We start from the raw sequence: 19,849 nt of genomic DNA, 5'->3' as shown, positions 1-19,849 counted from the left end.
CAATTATCATGGAGCAGGGCCTATGAATAAATTTTATTGCACTTATAAAAAAAAAAAAGTCAAGAACTTCACATATTGAAATCAGAAATAAATAGGGAAGTTTTTGTATAATTGTGTAAATTTACATGTTTAATATAGTGGTCAAGTATATTTATACTAAGACTATTCATTTTGTATTTAGTTTTTTAGGTATTCTAAGAATGAAGGAGGAGAGTAGATAATGATTGTTATATGTGAAGAAAAATAAACGAACAAACAATTAAAAAAAATATTTTAATAAAATGTAGTGTGAAATAAATAATTTGATGTGAGGAATTTTGAAAAATGAGTATGTAAAATAGAACAAGTAAGTTCTTATGCTAAAATAGACAATTTATTGCATGAACTAATTTTTTTTTTTTTTGAGAGAGAGAGTTTCAACATATGTCGTCTGCTTCTAATCATTAGATCAAGACACTAGTCAGTTTTTGGTGTAGGTAGATTGAACTCCAAATCTCTTATTCAATTATCAAAGATTTTATCAGTTGAGTTAACTAGAACTCATTTGCATGAACTAATGTGAACACTCTTAAGAATGATCAAGTTCTTTAAAATTTAGACCCCACAGACCTTTTGGGCTGTTTTCACATCCCTCGTCAATTAGTTTTTTCTATGGCTAAATTTAAAATTAAAAAAATATATTATAGTCACGTCCAGGAAAAATGCTCTTAACTAAAACTAATAGTACATTCCTCTTAACTCTTAATATTCGTTATATAGAAATTGAAGTCATGAGAATGTTCTTTAGGACTGTTCTAGTTCACAAGAAAATGAGCACTTCTATGATTGAAAAAAAAACACACGCACACACACAAGGAAATTTCCTAAGCCTTGATTATAGAGGATGTGTTATAGACTACAATTCTACAATTAATGTGTCCGATGTTTTTCATGCTTTGGCGCCTGAAGTCCTGAACTATGTTCACATTTTGAAAACATACATGTATATTTTCCGTGTGAAATAGGTCACACGCAAAAGACAAAAAGAGAGAGGAAAAAAAAAATGAAAGAAAGAAAGAGTTTTCCGAGAGAGAGAAAAGGAAAGACGAAATTTCTTTGTAATTTGAGTTTTGAAAAGAAATGCAAGAGATACAGTTATTGAGTTAGTTACCCAACGGACATATTAGCTTATCGAATTTACTGTTGTGTCTATTTATATGCGAGAATTGAGAGATGGGAAACAATTCCTTGCCGACCATTTCAAATCCAAAGGAAACATGACCTTTGGCCTATGGCACATTTTTCTTTTTCCTTTTTTTATTTTGAATAATTGGCTTTTAGTTAGGGCATTTAAAACTTCGAATAAATCTCCGAAAAAGAGTTATGAGTCAACTAGCGTTTTGTCTCAGAAAAAGTTAGCCGTATTGTCGGAGCTTTAGAAAAATTGAGAAAATTTTAAATATTGGGGTCCCACGGCTAGTTTTAAGAAATTGTTTTAATTGATTAAATAAAATTTTGATATTATTTTTTATATAAAATATAAAAAGTTCTAAAAAAAATCAGTTACTTCTTAATTTTCTCATAATTGTTTTTTTAAAATATTTCATATATCAATGTTGTTATGATATTCGTTAACTTTTCTTAATTTTAAAATTGTCTATAGTTTTATACATGTGATGATGTGATAAATTGAATTTTATACATTATAATTGTGCTTTTGTAATTCCCACGCTTTTATCATGGCAATTAGGGGTGTCAATTCGGGTTAGCGTGTCGAGTTTGTGTCGTGTCGAGGTAGGGGTATTCGACTAAATGGCTCAACCCTAACCCAACCCATTTAATAATCGTGTCATGATCCTTCAACCCTAACCTGACCTGTTAATAAGGCGGGTTGACCTGACCCAACCCATTTAACACGCTTAATAAACGAGTCGTGTTGGGTTGACATGAATGTAACACAACCCATTTCAACCTACATAATATTAAATATAACATCTATCTAGAAATAATTATTTTTACATCATAAAAAGCAGTGCATACACTTCAAGTTTTCAACCCACATTCAAAATAATCTAATTCAACAAAAATATAACATTCATCTAGTAATAAGTTCTTTACATTCCAAAAGAAGTTCATACACTTTAATTCAAATTCAAAATAACAAAGTTTCACAAAATAAAATAACATAGTTCAACAAAAATATAATATTCTTGGAACTCGCCAAATGCTAAGTATCAATATTGAAAGAATTTGAGCAAACAGTAGACTAATCCTGACTATGACCACGATCATCATCCATAGATTCTTTGTTGATGTCTGAATTCATAACATCTTCCACAAGCTCATCCAATTTCATTTGTGTAAGTTCTATGCCACCAAAAAAAAAAAAAAACAAAGAAGAAGAAGAAGAAGAAGAAGAAGAAGAAGAAAAGTATTAGTAGTTCTAAGGTCTGTAAAGTTTCAATTTCCAACTATATTCCTTGTAAATTTTTGTAATTACTTACTTTTTTTTTTAAATTTAAAATATATGTTGGATATAAAAGATATTTGACAAATCTAAAATAAAAAAAATATTTATTTGTTATATGAGTTAAACGGGTTGTATTAAGTGGGTCATTTCGGGTTGACACAAATAAATTGGCGTGTCAAACGTGTCTATTGCGGGTTACGCGGGTTGACCCGTTTATGACCCGTTTCTTATCGTGTTGTGTTCGGGTCGACCCGTTTATGACCCAAACCCATTAAGGCCCAACCCTAACCCGAAAAAACCCGTGTCGGGTTCGTGTCGTGTTCGCGGGTTGGGTCAAACATTGACACCCCTAATATTGGCAATAGTTATGATTTATGAACTTTTCATAATTTTAAAATTGTTAATAGTTTTATGCATGTAGTAATGTGATAAATTGAATTTTATATTTATAATTGTGCTTTCGTAATTCTCACGCTTTTATCATGGTAATAGTTATGAACTTTTCATAATTTTAAAACTATTTATAGTTTTATGCCTGTAGTGATGTGATAAATTGAATTTTATATTTATAATTGTGCTTTTGTAATTCCTATGGTCTTATCATTATAATAGTTATGAATGTGTTTGTGTTCGGTGCATGGGAGCACTAAATTTAATCCTTATCCATTAAAACCCTCGCTCCTTTCACAGTTCCATTTACTTAAATTTTAAACAAAAAATCAAATGCCAATACACATGCCCAAAAAAAAAAATGTTTTCTTTAATTTGTAAAATTTACAATTTTATTTCTTTATATGAGATGAGAGAGAAAGAGAGAGAAAAAATTTACCAAAAAGTCGAAAACTCATTTAAAAATCATTATTTATTTCCCTCTCTACAACGGTAAACACAACTGATGTCTTGCCAAAAATGCTTTTTTTTTTTGGCGTATTGATAGCAAATTTCTTCCTATTAGATAAAGTTTAGCGAAGTGGATTGGAGATTTCATTATAAAAAATAATGAAAGGGTGGGTTTATATTGACACAATTGACAATAAATGGATTAATTTGTCACAAGTATAATAAAACTATAGGTTTTCTTTTCTTTTCTTTTCTCTTTTTTTTTGTGTTTTTGTTTTTGTAAATTTTGTTTTTAAGTCGTTTAGTGACCTTTTTGCTAATAACAGTAACAGACATATAAATTAACTATTTATATCTTGAGTCAAAGAAACTACATATGAGTTAAAACTAATTTAGAATTGATCAGATTTACATTTCATGATTTGTTTCAAAACTCAATTGAATTAGCCAATGGGTTCAAAACTGCCTTCTACCCTTCCAGATAAAAAAAAAAAAAAGGAGAACAGGATTGAAGTAATGATTTAGTTTACCAAACACTTAATGAATATTGTGTGTAGATGTAGGTAATCGAGTAGTAATTGACCAATACTTAACTGACCAATATGTAGATTTATGTTTATAATTGAGTAGTTATTACTCATTACCAAACATGTTGATTTTTATTTTATTTCTAAGTAACATGTTTGATTATGTATATTATTAAATTATAAGTAGAACTTAAGAAGAATTGAATTATAGAACATAATTAACTAAAAACATATGGTTGTTGCATGATGAATTTATAGTTTTGTCACTGTGTACACATGCGCATGTGTACATAGTGACAAAACTATAAATTAATGTATCAAGTAGGTTTCATAAGGGAGGGGCCTATTGCCTGCCTTTCCTCTAGTCTTTGACTTGGAAATGGTGGGTAGAAGAAAGTTTCTCCAATATGTACATACATTCTTAATCAAGTACTCTGTCGTGTAACATGTTTACATAATTTAATAAGTTGTACGATTAAAATACGCACGGACAATATTATGAATTGTCGATTCTTCCAATTGATTTAGATGTAAACTTTATCCAGAATGGTTCGGTAGCCAAAACACTTGCCACATCTATATAAATTCAAACTTATGTGCCTAATATCAAATTCCTTTCTTAATAATAAATGAATATATAAAATGAATCTCCTTTGTATTTTAGGGATATGTGTAAAAATTACCTATCCATTGCTCTCCTAAATCAGTGAATTCAACATTCAAATTCGTGAAAAACGTAGGGCAGTGTTTTATGGGATGCTCATAAATACCATGTCTCAACACAGTTTTATTTTTCAAACGGCAAATGAATCTTAACCCCAAAGACCAGGCAAATCATTGCACCCTGAATCCCAATGCCTGCTTTTTCAAAATAATAGACACGAGCTTCTTTGTAGTTTGAACATTGAAGTCAAATAGGCTTAATTATTGACAACCCAAAAAAAGGGTCAAATAGGCTATAGTTCATGATGTTTATAAACAATTTATTAGAGTACGTCTAGAATTAGTAGCTTTGACAATTATTGAGATGATTTGAGTAGGTAGAGGCGTAGATCTTGAGTAATGCATTGGACATGGCAGTAGCATTGATAGCTTGAATTCATTAACAAAGAAAAAATAATTTGCTCCAAATATGTTTGGAGCTATTTTGCTCAAACTTGCTATGTAGTAATTGAAAAGACCATTTATGGGTAATTTTAGTAACACAACTTTTTTTAAGAGTTATATGGCTTGTTTAAATAATAAACATAAATAGTCTTATATTTATCACATAATAGATTGAAAAAGATAACACCAAACATGTTTAGAGTCAAACTTTGTTTTTAACAAAAAAAATGAGGAAATTAACTATGATATTTTTCAGCTTAACACTAATTAGAGTTGGTGAGCTCTGAAAGCTCAAACCTATATCCAGTCCATTGAATAGAGGACTATTAAACGAGTAGTGTAGATCGGCTGAAGATATCTAGTCAAACCCGATTGTGCCGTGCAAGTCGACAAGATAGAAAGACAATCATCATGTCAATTAAGAGGCTTGGTTCTTAGCAAAGCTATTAGGCGGGAAAAGAGCTAAGAAGAGCAAGTATAAATAGAGGCATGTAAGCAACTAGAACAGAAAAGACTTATATTGTTATGGGGAAGGATCCCCTCCAATTAAATCCTCCAATTTTCTCTCATTTTTCATCCGGATGTGCAACACATGTCATTTATTTGATTTATAAATACCATAGCTCTTACTTCTAAATACAAACTTGAAGATATTTGAGGATTCAATGGGAGGATGACTTTATTATTAGATTGGCGTTGGCGAACCTCATGAGAAATAGTCGATCTCACAATGAACTTCTTTAGCGTGTTACAAAGACATGATATTCCCGAAGTCAATCTAATCCAATGATCTTACTTTTTTTTTTATACGATCTCATCCCCATAGTTGTATTTGAGGTTTTTATGTATGGGAAAACATTGTGAATTATCATAGACCAAAAATATGCGTTAAACCCACTTTTTAATTATAAAAGTGCACAGTATTTTACACATGGGGTGAAAGAAAAAACCCTAAAAGAGGTCTCAATTTAGACTTGACCCTGAATAAGGCACCAAAAGTAAACTCAGAACAGAGGGATGTAATAGTTACTATTATCAGTCTTTTCGGGTAGAATTTCAACATATCCAGATTAGCTAGATAGTTACAAGTAAACTCAAGAAGTAAACAAGAAGAGATTAAGCATACGAAATTCAAAACTCTAAAAAGCAAGAAAAATAGAAGCGAAGAAGCAAGCAAAGCCCATTGGTTTACAAAAAAAGAAAAGTCAACAGCATTAGTTTTTTTTTTTTTTTTGGTTTTTAGCTTTCCCTTTTAATAAAAAATAACAACTCAATTACCCAAAAACATAGGTGCTTAAGTGCTTTTTATGGTGATGTTAACTTATCACCAGTTGTACTTTTACAGCACGTATTTCCCCCAAAACCCATTTGTAGTAACAATGTTTACTCTGATCTCATCCTTTCTAAACACATAATGCCAGGTTCACATTTTTACAACAAATTTTACATGACAGACTATTATTTACTGTTATTAATAAATAAAAAAATAATTTCAATGATCAATTTAAATTAAAAGCCTATAAAAACTTACTAATTAAAATTTATTATAAAAATATTGTAAATTGTAACATCAAAATATAAGTTCTTGTAGCCAGCGTGTGCTCAACTTAACTTTGACTCTATCTCTCTCTAAAGATATAATAAAGGCAACCAAAATGGAAAATACTCATTAGCCCTCCTACAGCTACAACTTACACATACAAGTACTCATTCCATTTCATTCTAAGAAGAAGACAAACCTCTCTCTTTGGTTTCCTCATATCACAGATCTCTCATTCGGCTTTTATCGGTACAGAGACACACCGCTCTCAAATGCCTCTTCCTCTTCCTCTTACTCACAAGCACAAAAATCAAACTCCAACACTATAAAAAAGTTTCAACGCAAACACACATAGATATAGATACATACATACGCATATATATATAAAAAAAGTAGATGAAGTGTAAGAGGCATCTCTCTGACCTGAGTAGCACAGTCGGCGTGTGCGCCTCCTGTCTCCGCGACCGTCTCTTCGCTCTCATCGCCGCCCAGGCCCAGGTCCAGGCCCGAGCCCAGTCGGAAGCCCAAACCCAAGCTCAGTCCCGCGATGACCCGAGAAAATCTGACCCGAATATAAAACCGCCACCGTTGGTGTTCCCTCGCTCTGTCTCTCCTTACGTTTCTCGCCGCAAATCAGACGAGGCCACGTGGCAACAACGGCAGCACCAGAATAGTTATCACGATCGTCGGTTCTATAGTACTCCTCAGGTCGGGCCTGCCACGTCATCAACCGCCGCCAGCGCCAGCGCCCCGACCAGCTTCACCGCCGGTGGGTCGTATTGGAAGAAGAACGGTAGGTTCTCGTTGTTTTCGAATCTGTTCAGGTCCAGATCCGAGAAATTGGAATCGGATCCTAGGGTTTCGACTCGCGAGCCCTCGGCTTCTACTACTACTACTACTACCACTGCGACTACTGCTGCTTCTACGAGTTCGCCTTCTCCGTCCTGGTTCGCCGCGATCTTCTCCGGCCGCATGAAGAAGAAATCGCGGCTTTTCGTTTACGACGAGGCCACCGTGGAGAGAAAGCCTCGTCCGCGAGCTGATCGGGGAATGTCGCCGGCGAGAACTGGAGACTCCGACGAGGACTGCGAACGTTCGCCTCCGGTGAGCGGTTACTCCACGGAGACGTGGAGGTCGCCGGCGTTTCAGGTGCGCCGGACACGGCACGGACACAGCCGCAACGTGTCCGGGATTGCATTTTGCCTGAGCCCGCTCGTGAGGGCGAGCCCGAACCGGCACTGGAGCCAGAAAGGTATGCCGCCGGACATTGCCGTCTCCGGCGAGGTCAGAGCTCCGGGGAAGTTTTGCAAGAACCGGTCGCGGAAGCTTGTGGATTTCGGAAGAGTCAATCACAACCGTTGATTTGTTTGACCGCTGATATTAGACTCGGTAACCGTTGATGAATGTCTCTATGAAAGTACGGTTTTGCCCCTATCCCATTACATTTTCTTTATGTAATTTTTTTTTTTTTTGGGTATGGTAAAAATAGTTTAAATTATATAGAGAGAGAAACATGGGGTGGGTATTTTGTGTGTTATCTTTTATACCAGAGTGTTGATTACTACAGAAAAATTATTTTTTAATGTGAATATGGATTCTGATTTTTGACTATTCAATTTGGGTGGAGCTTTTGACAGTTAACTAATTGCCTCTTTTCATATTAGAATATTGTTGTTTTCTTTTATTCTAGAGCAGTTCAAATGTTTGATTATGTATTGATTGCTTGTACATTTTTTAAAACTTTATTTAAATTGTTTGATTTATATATAATTCTTTTAAAGTTTATTCTCTCTTTTTTTACAAAATATATTTTGATACAACTTTTTTAACCTAATAAAATATAATAAAAGTATATGTAAAATTCCTTATATTTTGTCTTCTCTAATTATTAATTAATTGAATTTAGTTATCTTTAGAAATATAACATTATAAATAATGTTAGACCTAATAAAATTGAATATATTATATCTTTTTAATGAAAATTTCTCTTCATTATTATGTTAACATGCCAATTGACTTTTTTTTCCGCAAACATGATTCATCCCAAACTCAAATTCAACGATAATGAATTTTATTATAGAGCGGACACTATAGGTTAATATACTACCTCATTTATATAATAAAAAAATTAGTTTAATTTTATCACTTAAACTAACTAAACCCATTATTTATGTTGTATTACCCTATAAAATAATGTGTTTAAATTTAATTCATGACCCTATATATTTTGTGCATAAAAAATAAGCCATTATAGGTCTTTGAGAACGACATTGAATAATTGAGTAATTCTTCCGTCATCTAAATTCACATATTTTGACTCAGTTGACACATTAGTTAATATATGATTGAATTATATTTACTTATACACGAATTGTTTCAAGAATTACCATGTGACTAATGTGTGATTAAATTACATCACTTGTACACAAATTGTTCCAACAATTACTGCGTGTTTAAGTTATGTCAAAAGACAAAACGTGTAGACGCGTGTAGTCGTGGTCCTAAAATTTTTGGAGGAAAATGGGCAATGCCCAAGCTCTTGCCCACTTTGAATAGTTGCAATAAATAACATCTAGTATAAGTAATATGGGTGCGGCACAAAGCCAGGTGGTTGAAAACTTGATGGGTTCTAGTAGAGGTGGGTGGGGCCACGAGTACAATTAAGAATGACGTGTCATCCTTTCCATCCATCCATATTGTTTGAAATATTTTGGGTAAAAAAAAATTGAATAAATTTGTGGGGTCCTCACTTTTAACCCCACAAAATTCAAGCGTGTCCAATTTAATGCTGTATCTACTACCTTCACTCTTTTCTTTCTTTCTTTAATGCGATGATATAAGCAACACTTACACAGAATTTAATGAATTTTTTTTTTTTCTAATTTTTTGAGAAAGAATTTAATGAGTTTGAATCTGATAGATCAGACGGCTATTTATGCATGTCAGAAATCAATCAAACCGATCTGTTTTTTTTTTTTTTTTTTTTTTTTTTTTTTTTTGAGAAGGAACTCGAGCTGTTTTTTGTTTGCCCTGTGTTGGACCACACTCGACAATTTCTGTGTTCTGAGTTATGAGTATGACCAAATTCTTGTTTATTAGTAGTACTAATATTAATCGGCCTAGAAAAAGTGGGGTCATAGATATATGATGATCTGGGGAAAAAAAAAGGGTTTGGTTTGGTCTGCAATTTAAAGGGGGGTTTTACGATTTCCTAGGGAATAATAGGATTTTAGTACGGTCAATGTCCTTTTAACCGTTAGCTTCCAAGGCTTTCCTTTTCTTTTACTTTTCAGTTTATTCTTTCCTTTTTTTTTTCTTTTTTTTTTTTTTTTGAAGATTTTGGCTTTAAATCAAATTTAAAGTATTTGATTTAAAGGCTTGGTTTTTAAATTTGTTTGTTTCCCGGGGTTTTCCTCTCCTATTGATATGAAATTTTCATAAAATTTTTAATAATTATCGTGGAAATATAATTGCGAAATAAAAGTGATTTTTTTAGTAATTGATTATATGAAAGTAATGTTTTATCACTCTCAATTTAACACTTTAGTAGTCTTATAACTTAGCAGTATTATTTAATCTCTTTTGTAAGAAGAATTAAAGTTTAAATCCACATCTTCATTGGTCTAAGTGTAACTATGAAATTATTATTATTATTATTTTTAATTTAACACTTCAAATAAATTATGAAAAAGAAGAAGATATTTTTGATGTGATTTTTATCTTTTTGAAAATAGGAAAATTTATGATGTTCTTCTTTTATTTGAAATGGATGGAGAATTTATGATCCAACTTGAACTTTAAAATTTGTAGATGAATTTAAATGTGATAGCTAGTATATGGCGTGACTTAACCATTTGCATTCAAATTCAATGTTGCCCTAATTTTTAATTTTTATCGCGATTAATTAGACAACTATCCTTTATATTTTTCTACTACTTGACATTTTGTAGCTAATTTGGTATTTGCTTTTATTTTTTTTAAGGGATGCTTATATTTATGAGTAATGTTAGAGATACAACAAATTATACCAAAATAACCTTTACAAACCGATATAGTAATGATTAATGAATGTGACTAGTGGATATTAGCAACATAATAAATTAATGTTAGGATTATTTTAATGATTTGTAACACCTTAGTTTGTAAAAGGTTATGTAGTAAAATTTATATTATCTAAACCATTTCATTGAATTCGCTGATGTCAGTTACAATTTTATTCGGACTTATTAAATTTCATGGTTAGGCTTTGAATTTTTAAAATCAAGGATTAACAACACAATTAGTTAGGGTGATTACTAAATGTACAATTTAAGCCTAACTAGATATGGAAAACAAATTGGCCAATTTTAATTAGGTTAGATTTAATCCACTAGTAAATAATGATTTGATATGGAGTAGACCGTGAGTTTGAATTTTTTGGGATGATGGTGTGATGTTGTTTCAACTTAAAGCATTATTGCTTTCTCCGGAAAAAAAAAAATAAAAAAGAGAAAAACTTAAAGCATTTTTAAGACCTGAAATAATTGATGCTCTAGGTGGAGTTAAGGTCAAGCAATGAATGACCCAAACACTCAAGGGATTGCCTGCGACCATTTAATCAGTATTGGTCCCTTAAACATTTACCTGTCTAGGCCCCTTAAATATTGGTTCTTTAATTCTTAGAGGATAATCACCCTCTTGCTCTTTTTTTTCCCTACAATATATATATATATATATCAAATAAATACTTATTAATAACTAATATAATCATCAAATTTTATATTTAGAAAAAAAAAGTATTATATCTCTTTTGTTAAACTTATTCATGCATTTCACGAACAGACTACTAACTAGAATTACGAATGGACTACTAACTAGAATTACGGGAAAAAAATATATCTATATTAATAAATCTCTTCCCTAGATAACAAACTTTGAACTTACTCTCTTCTTTTTTTTGAACTTGCTCACCTAATTTTTTTTTGTTTTTTTGAAACCACTTTTTTTTTTTTTTTTTTGAAAACCAACCTACTCACCTAATTAAAGAAACATAATACCTGTCTTTCCTTTTAAAACCTTAATGGCTTAAACCCAACCTTTGAAAGATATCTCATATAATGAATTGTCTTTCAATAAATAATGTATATAAGTTTTTAAAACCCCTCTCTCTCTTTCTCTCTCTCTCAATCCAACATTTCTCTCTCTCAATCCAACATTTGGAAAGGGGGATTTGACCCTAATTCTCTTTCTAAAATAGAGTAGATAATACCATAAGTTACAAGACTCTTAGTACCATTCTTTTTAATATTCTCTCTATATGATTGAAGTAGAAGATGTTGGTGTCCTCTTTTTAATTTCCAAAACTGTTCAATAAATTGTTAATAGAAAAATTAAAAACTATGTCTCTATGAGCTTATCATTGGTTTGGTTGTTTAGAAAGGGGGAGAATGGAAAAGGGGGTGGGTGGAGATTTTCCACTTACTAAGGCCCACCAAAAACCATCCTCCCAAATTGAGAGGAAATCTTGGAGAGATTTTCTTCCCATTTTTTAAAACATGAAATTCACCATTTTACTCCTTTTGATTATAATCTTTTCTATCATTTCTTTATGTTATAGGATTATAATAGTAAATTTAAGCAAATCACCTATTTATCCCCCATTTTCTTCCCAACCTAACAAATCGTGTGTGTGTATATAATCACTAATAGTTGAAACGTTTAACTTTTTGTTGATCGTGTCTCATTACGCCAAGTGGCTACACAAATTTATGCCACGTATACATTTAAAAACACTAAATAGTTATGCCTTTTGAATGAAAGGAGCCTGCTGACCGAAAATGTGCATGTTAAACAAAAAGGTGCCTATTGAATGAAAATGTGCCTATTGAAGAGTCATAATCATTTGAGTATAAATAGTGGTTTATATTCATTTGGTAACTTCTTCTTAATTTCTTCCCTTTATCTTGAATTTAGCTTCATCCTATCTGATTTTAAAAAATAAAAAATAAAAAAGTTTGATTCTAAAAAAGAAAAAAGAAAAAAGTTTCATCCTATCTAAAAGAATAAACAATTAATACAAACCTCTTGTAATGTTTCCTATTTTCTGGAATGGTGTAAAAAAAAATGGCATTTCAGTATTCATTTAACTACTATTATGATTTATGTTCATTTATGAGATAAGCAAAAAACTTAAGATACTTCAATAGTGAAATGGGTAAAAAACATTAAATGTGGGACAAGATAAAAAAAAAAAAAAATTCCGAAAAAATGATTAGGTTGGATTGGTGCGACAGGGAAGTTCTTTTCCCATATTTTTCGGCGTTTATGTGTCTATATGCCTATGGTATATATAAAATGAAAAGAAATATTTGTGATTAGTGGGACAGGATCACGGGGAATGGAAAACATAAATTATAAAAAGAGAAGTGCGTACCTATTCTTAGAAGTTTTTACTATTTAGTAAAATAAACAAAAATTACAAATAGCAATTTTGGAAAATATCCATATATATATATATATATATATATTTTTTTTTTTTGTTTCTAAGAAAGATGAATAAGAAGTTATCAAATAAATATGACAACTATTTATACCCAAAGGATTATGATCATTTAATATGCACATTTTATTCAATAGATACCTTTTCGTTCAACAGACACCTTTTTGTTCAACAAACATTTTTTTGTTCTATAAACACCTTTTGGTATATCCAATTTGAATGGTTATAACCTTTCAATATGTATATTTTGATATATATATTACAACCTATCTTGTACATACATACCTACATATACAACACAAACTAAACTAGAGACACAGGGTCCGTTTGGATAGCACTTATGGTTGCTGAAAGTTGATAAAAACTGATTGTTGCTGAAAACACTGTAGTAAAATAATTTTTAAATATGTGAATAGTGTTGTGGGACTCACTTTTAATATTAAATATTGTATGAACAGTGCGTGAACAGTGCGTATACTGTTCACGCACAGTAAATTTTGTCACCCCAAAGTCAACAAAGTGAAAAAAAAAAAAAAAGAAAAGAAAGAAAAGAAAGGTAAAATGCAACTTTACTTTGAGCAGCAAAACTTGCTATTCAAACGCAGGCACAATATTATGTCTCTTATTCATTCCCATAAAAAATAATAATAAAACAATATATATATATATATATATATATATTTTTTAAATTCTAAAACTCATCCAATAGCTATTCCCGTGTATCACATTTTCTAAAATTCTAGTTCCGTGCCTGCCATAATCTTTTAAAAAATATTTCCTAATATTAGTTGCAGTAACAATCAACGGTAACATGATTCTAAAAAAAAAGATAAAAAATAAAATAAAATAAAGCAAGTAGCCTTAACCATATTAGTTATTACTGAGTTGCATCATTTTGACCTACTCAAAACCTACTAATTTGGAACCCAAAAAAAATTGATAATAGACTTACAAGACTTGAAGTGATAGGCTCAATACTTTGCTTGTACTCTCGCTTTAGATCTATAACTTACTCTTTTCCAAAACAAGAAAAGAATCTATCGAGATCACAAGAAATACTAGTATAAGTAATAGGACTTTACACTAACTAATGCCGCTACTGGTACGATTTTTTTTTTTTCTTCAAAATAGGATGGGTACAAATGTTAAAACCCGACCTGTTTTTTGTTTGACCTGTGTTGGACCACACTCGACAATTTCTGTGTTCTGAGTTATGAGTATGACCAAAATCTTGTTTATTAGTAGTACTAATATTAATCGGCCTAGAAAAAGTGGGGTCATAAATATATGATGATCTAGGACAAAAAAAGGGTTTGGTTTGGTCTGCAATTTAAAGGGGGTTTTACTATTTCCTAGGGAATAATATGATTTTAGTACGGTCAATGTCCTTTTAACCGTTAGCTTCCAAGGCTTTCCTTTTCTTTTACTTTTCAGTTTATTCTTGCTTTTGTTTTTTTTTTTTTTTTTTTGGGTGATGATTTTGGCTTTAAATCAAATTTAAAGTATTTGATTTAAAGGCTTAGTTTTTAAATTTGTTTGTTTCCCGGGGTTTTTCTCTCCTATTCATATAAAATTTTCATAAAATTTTTAATAATTATTGAGGGAATATATTGTTATTGGTGTGAATTGCGAAATAAAATAATTTTTTAGTAATTGATTATGTTAGAGTAATGTTTTATCACCCTCAATTTAACACTTTGGTAGTTTTGTAACTTATTAGTATTGTTTAATCTCTTTCTAAGAAGAATCAAAGTTTAAATCCACCTCTTTATTGGTGTTAGTGTAGCTATGAAATCATTAAAAAAAAAAAAATTAACACTTCAAATAAATTATGCAAAAGAAGAAGATATTTTTTAACGTGATTTTTATCTTTTTGAAAATAGGCAAATTTATTATTTTTCTTCTTTGGATGGAGAATTTATGATCCAGATTGAACTTTAAAATTTGTAGATGAATTTAAATGTGATAGGCTGATAGATAAATTTGTAGACGAATTTAAATGTGATAGCTCGTATATGGTGTTACTTAACCATTTGCATTCAAATTCAATGTTGCCCTAGATTTTAATTTTTATTGCAATTAATTAGACAACTTCCCTTTATATTTTTCCACTACTTGACATTTTGCAGCTAATTTGGTATTTGCTTTTATTCTTTTTAAGGGATGCTAATATTTATGAGGGATGTTAGAGATACTACAAATTATATCAAAATAACCTTTACAAACTGATATAGTAATGATTAATGAATGTAACTGGTGGATATCAACAACATAATAAATTAGTGTTAGGGTTATTTTTATGATTTATGACATCTCAGTTTGTAAAAGGTTATGTAGTAAAATTTATATTATCTAAACCATTTCACTGAATTGTCTATTGTAAGCTACAATTTCATTTGGACAAATTGAATTTCGTGGTTAGGCTTTGAATATTTAAAATCAAGGATTAACAACACAATTGGTTAGAGTGATTACTAAATGTACAATTTAAGCCTAACTAGATATGGAAAACAAATTGGCCAATTTTAATTAGGTTAGATTTAATCCACTAGTAAATGCTTGAATCATAGCTCATTGACATTATTCTCCAAATTAACCTAGTACTAATCTCATAGGAAGGCTCATAATTGTGGCTTATTGTTATTGTAAGGGCTTTGATATAGAGTAGACCGTGAGTTTGAATTTTTTGGATGATGGTGTGATGGTGTGATGTTGTTTCAACTTAAAGCATTATTGCTTTCTCCAAAAAGAAAGAAAGAGAAGAACTTAAAGCATTCTTGCACTCTATTTTTAACACCTGAAATAATTGATGCTCTAGGTGGAGTTAAGGTCAAGCAATGAATGACACAACCGCTTAAGGGATTACCTGCGACCATTTAATCAGTATTGGTCCCTTAAACATTTACCTGTCTAGGCCCCTTAAATATTGGTTCTTAATTCTTAGAGGATAATCACCCTCTTGCTCTTTTTTTTTTCCCCTTACAATATAAATAAATAAATATATATATATATATATATANTCCAATAGCTATTCCCGTGTATCACATGGGTTAGTGATTAGTGTGTGTGTATATATATATATATATATATTTTAGCTTTTCACTTTTCCATACTTTTTACTGACCTCACATTTGGAAAAATTGAGACATTTTCTGTTATTTCACATTTCTATCTTTCTTACATTTTTCTATTCTTCCCCTTAATTTTTTTTGGGATAGTTGAGGTAGTGGGATTTAAACCAATATTTTTGTTGGAAACACCAATATGTGTCAATTGATTTATGAGACTTTTGGTCCCTAATTAGTTTATAAAATCTAAATAAGGTGAAAGGGTAAGCATTCCTCTCCTCCTCTCATCTCCCTGAATTCTTTACTTTCCTATTCCTCTAAACTTCCAAACACACTATTAGTGATAAACTCTTCAATGCATGTAAATGTTATTACCCCTAAATTTACCTAAAATTTTCAAAAAAAAAAAAAAAAAAGGTTAACCCCCCCCCCCCAAAACTCTTCATATTTCTTGTATAATATTATTAAATTGGTTCAATTTTTATGTTCGTTATTATTTTAGCTACCCATTCATAAAATTCTAGTTCCGTGCCTGCCATAATCTTTTAAAAAATATTTCCTAATATTAGTTGCAGTAACAATCAACGGTAACATGATTCTAAAAAAAAAGATAAAAAATAAAATAAAATAAAGCAAGTAGCCTTAACCATATTAGTTATTACTGAGTTGCATCATTTTGACCTACTCAAAACCTACTAATTTGGAACCCAAAAAAAATTGATAATAGACTTACAAGACTTGAAGTGATAGGCTCAATACTTTGCTTGTACTCTCGCTTTAGATCTATAACTTACTCTTTTCCAAAACAAGAAAAGAATCTATCGAGATCACAAGAAATACTAGTATAAGTAATAGGACTTTACACTAACCTAATGCCGCTACTGGTACGATTTTTTTTTTTCCTTCAAAATAGGATGGGTACAAATGTTAAAACCCGACCTGTTTTTTGTTTGACCTGTGTTGGACCACACTCGACAATTTCTGTGTTCTGAGTTATGAGTATGACCAAAATCTTGTTTATTAGTAGTACTAATATTAATCGGCCTAGAAAAAGTGGGGTCATAAATATATGATGATCTAGGACAAAAAAAGGGTTTGGTTTGGTCTGCAATTTAAAGGGGGGTTTTACTATTTCCTAGGGAATAATATGATTTTAGTACGGTCAATGTCCTTTTAACCGTTAGCTTCCAAGGCTTTCCTTTCTTTTACTTTTCAGTTTATTCTTGCTTTTGTTTTTTTTTTTTTTTTTTTGGGTGATGATTTTGGCTTTAAATCAAATTTAAAGTATTTGATTTAAAGGCTTAGTTTTTAAATTTGTTTGTTTCCCGGGGTTTTTCTCTCCTATTCATATAAAATTTTCATAAAATTTTTAATAATTATTGAGGGAATATATTGTTATTGGTGTGAATTGCGAAATAAAATAATTTTTTAGTAATTGATTATGTTAGAGTAATGTTTTATCACCCTCAATTTAACACTTTGGTAGTTTTGTAACTTATTAGTATTGTTTAATCTCTTTCTAAGAAGAATCAAAGTTTAAATCCACCTCTTTATTGGTGTTAGTGTAGCTATGAAATCATTAAAAAAAAAAAAATTAACACTTCAAATAAATTATGCAAAAGAAGAAGATATTTTTTAACGTGATTTTTATCTTTTTGAAAATAGGCAAATTTATTATTTTTCTTCTTTGGATGGAGAATTTATGATCCAGATTGAACTTTAAAATTTGTAGATGAATTTAAATGTGATAGGCTGATAGATAAATTTGTAGACGAATTTAAATGTGATAGCTCGTATATGGTGTTACTTAACCATTTGCATTCAAATTCAATGTTGCCCTAGATTTTAATTTTTATTGCAATTAATTAGACAACTTCCCTTTATATTTTTCCACTACTTGACATTTTGCAGCTAATTTGGTATTTGCTTTTATTCTTTTTAAGGGATGCTAATATTTATGAGGGATGTTAGAGATACTACAAATTATATCAAAATAACCTTTACAAACTGATATAGTAATGATTAATGAATGTAACTGGTGGATATCAACAACATAATAAATTAGTGTTAGGGTTATTTTTATGATTTATGACATCTCAGTTTGTAAAAGGTTATGTAGTAAAATTTATATTATCTAAACCATTTCACTGAATTGTCTATTGTAAGCTACAATTTCATTTGGACAAATTGAATTTCGTGGTTAGGCTTTGAATATTTAAAATCAAGGATTAACAACACAATTGGTTAGAGTGATTACTAAATGTACAATTTAAGCCTAACTAGATATGGAAAACAAATTGGCCAATTTTAATTAGGTTAGATTTAATCCACTAGTAAATGCTTGAATCATAGCTCATTGACATTATTCTCCAAATTAACCTAGTACTAATCTCATAGGAAGGCTCATAATTGTGGCTTATTGTTATTGTAAGGGCTTTGATATAGAGTAGACCGTGAGTTTGAATTTTTTGGGATGATGGTGTGATGGTGTGATGTTGTTTCAACTTAAAGCATTATTGCTTTCTCCAAAAAGAAAGAAAGAGAAGAACTTAAAGCATTCTTGCACTCTATTTTTAACACCTGAAATAATTGATGCTCTAGGTGGAGTTAAGGTCAAGCAATGAATGACACAACCGCTTAAGGGATTACCTGCGACCATTATCATTATCTCTCTCTCTCTCTCTCTCTCTCTCTCTCTCTCAAATAAATGCTTATTAATAACTAATACAATCATCAAATTTTATATTTAGACAAAAAAAAATATTATATATGTATTAATAAATCTCTTCCCTGGATAACAAACTTTGAACTTACTTACCTAATTGTTTTTCTTTTTGAAAACCAACTTACTCACCTAATTAAAGAAACATAATACCTGTCTTCCCTTTTAAAACCTTAATGGCTTGAACCCAACCTTTGAAAGATATCTCATATAATGAATTGTCTTTCAATAAATAATGTATATAAGTTTTTAAAACCTCTCTCTCTCTCTCTCTCTCTCTCTCTCTCTCTCTCCAACATTTGGAAAGGGGGATTTGACCCTAATTCTCTTTCTAAAGTAGAGTAGATAATACCATAAGTTACAAGACTCTTAGTACCATTCTCTTTAATATCACCTCTAAGGGCATGTTTGGTAGACTATAATAGGTGCTGTAATGTAATAGTTATTTCTATTGTTTGGTTATATTTTTATTAAAAGGAATAGTCATTTCTTATGAATAGCTATTCTTCAAAATGAGGAATAACTATTCTTCTTTAAAAGGTTGTATTAGCTATTACTTAGTAATAGCAACAATTTCAAAACTTCAAAATAAACAAACTTCCCATATACTTCTAACAATTATAAAATTAAAAAATAAAAAAAATAACACATATCTCTCTTAAATTTAAAAATAACAATTTTTAAGGAGATATAATTATATGAGTAAGATATTTTCTAAAATAAATGTTAAGCTTCATTCTAATGTTATAACTCACAATCAAACTAATGAATATGTTTAGTTATTACATTACAACACATTTTATTCCTATTACTAAATATTACAATTCTTATCGTAATTTCCATTCAGTGTACCAAATGTACCCTAAATGATTGAAGTAGAAGATGTTGGTGTCCTTTTTTTAACTTCCAAAAATGTTCAATAAATTGTTAATAGAAAAATTAAAAATGGGCTCTATGAGCTTATCATCCATTTGGTTGTTTAGAAAGGGACAGAATGGAAAAGGAGGTGGGTGGAGATTTTCCACTTACTGAAGCTCACCAAAAACCATCCTCCCAAATTGAGAGGAAATCTTGAAGAGATTTTTTTTTCCCATTTTTGAAAACAAGAAATTCACTAT

General features: G+C 30.6%; 1 protein-coding gene across 1 annotated transcript; it reads left to right on the top strand.

The window, feature by feature from the left end:
- Positions 1–6,600: 6,600 nt before the first annotated feature.
- LOC112016506 (uncharacterized) lies at positions 6,601–8,074 on the top strand. Its single transcript, XM_024049065.2, has one exon. The coding sequence runs from the start codon at positions 6,860–6,862 to the stop codon at positions 7,823–7,825; it is 966 nt and encodes a 321-aa protein (XP_023904833.1). The 5' UTR covers positions 6,601–6,859; the 3' UTR covers positions 7,826–8,074.
- The last annotated feature ends 11,775 nt before the right edge of the window (positions 8,075–19,849 follow it).

This window comes from Quercus suber, unplaced genomic scaffold, assembly GCF_002906115.3.
Source record: "Quercus suber isolate HL8 unplaced genomic scaffold, Cork oak 2.0 scaffold_1, whole genome shotgun sequence".
In the NCBI taxonomy this organism is placed as follows: Eukaryota; Viridiplantae; Streptophyta; class Magnoliopsida; order Fagales; family Fagaceae; genus Quercus; species Quercus suber.
This window is presented reverse-complemented; position numbering and strand designations above follow the sequence as displayed.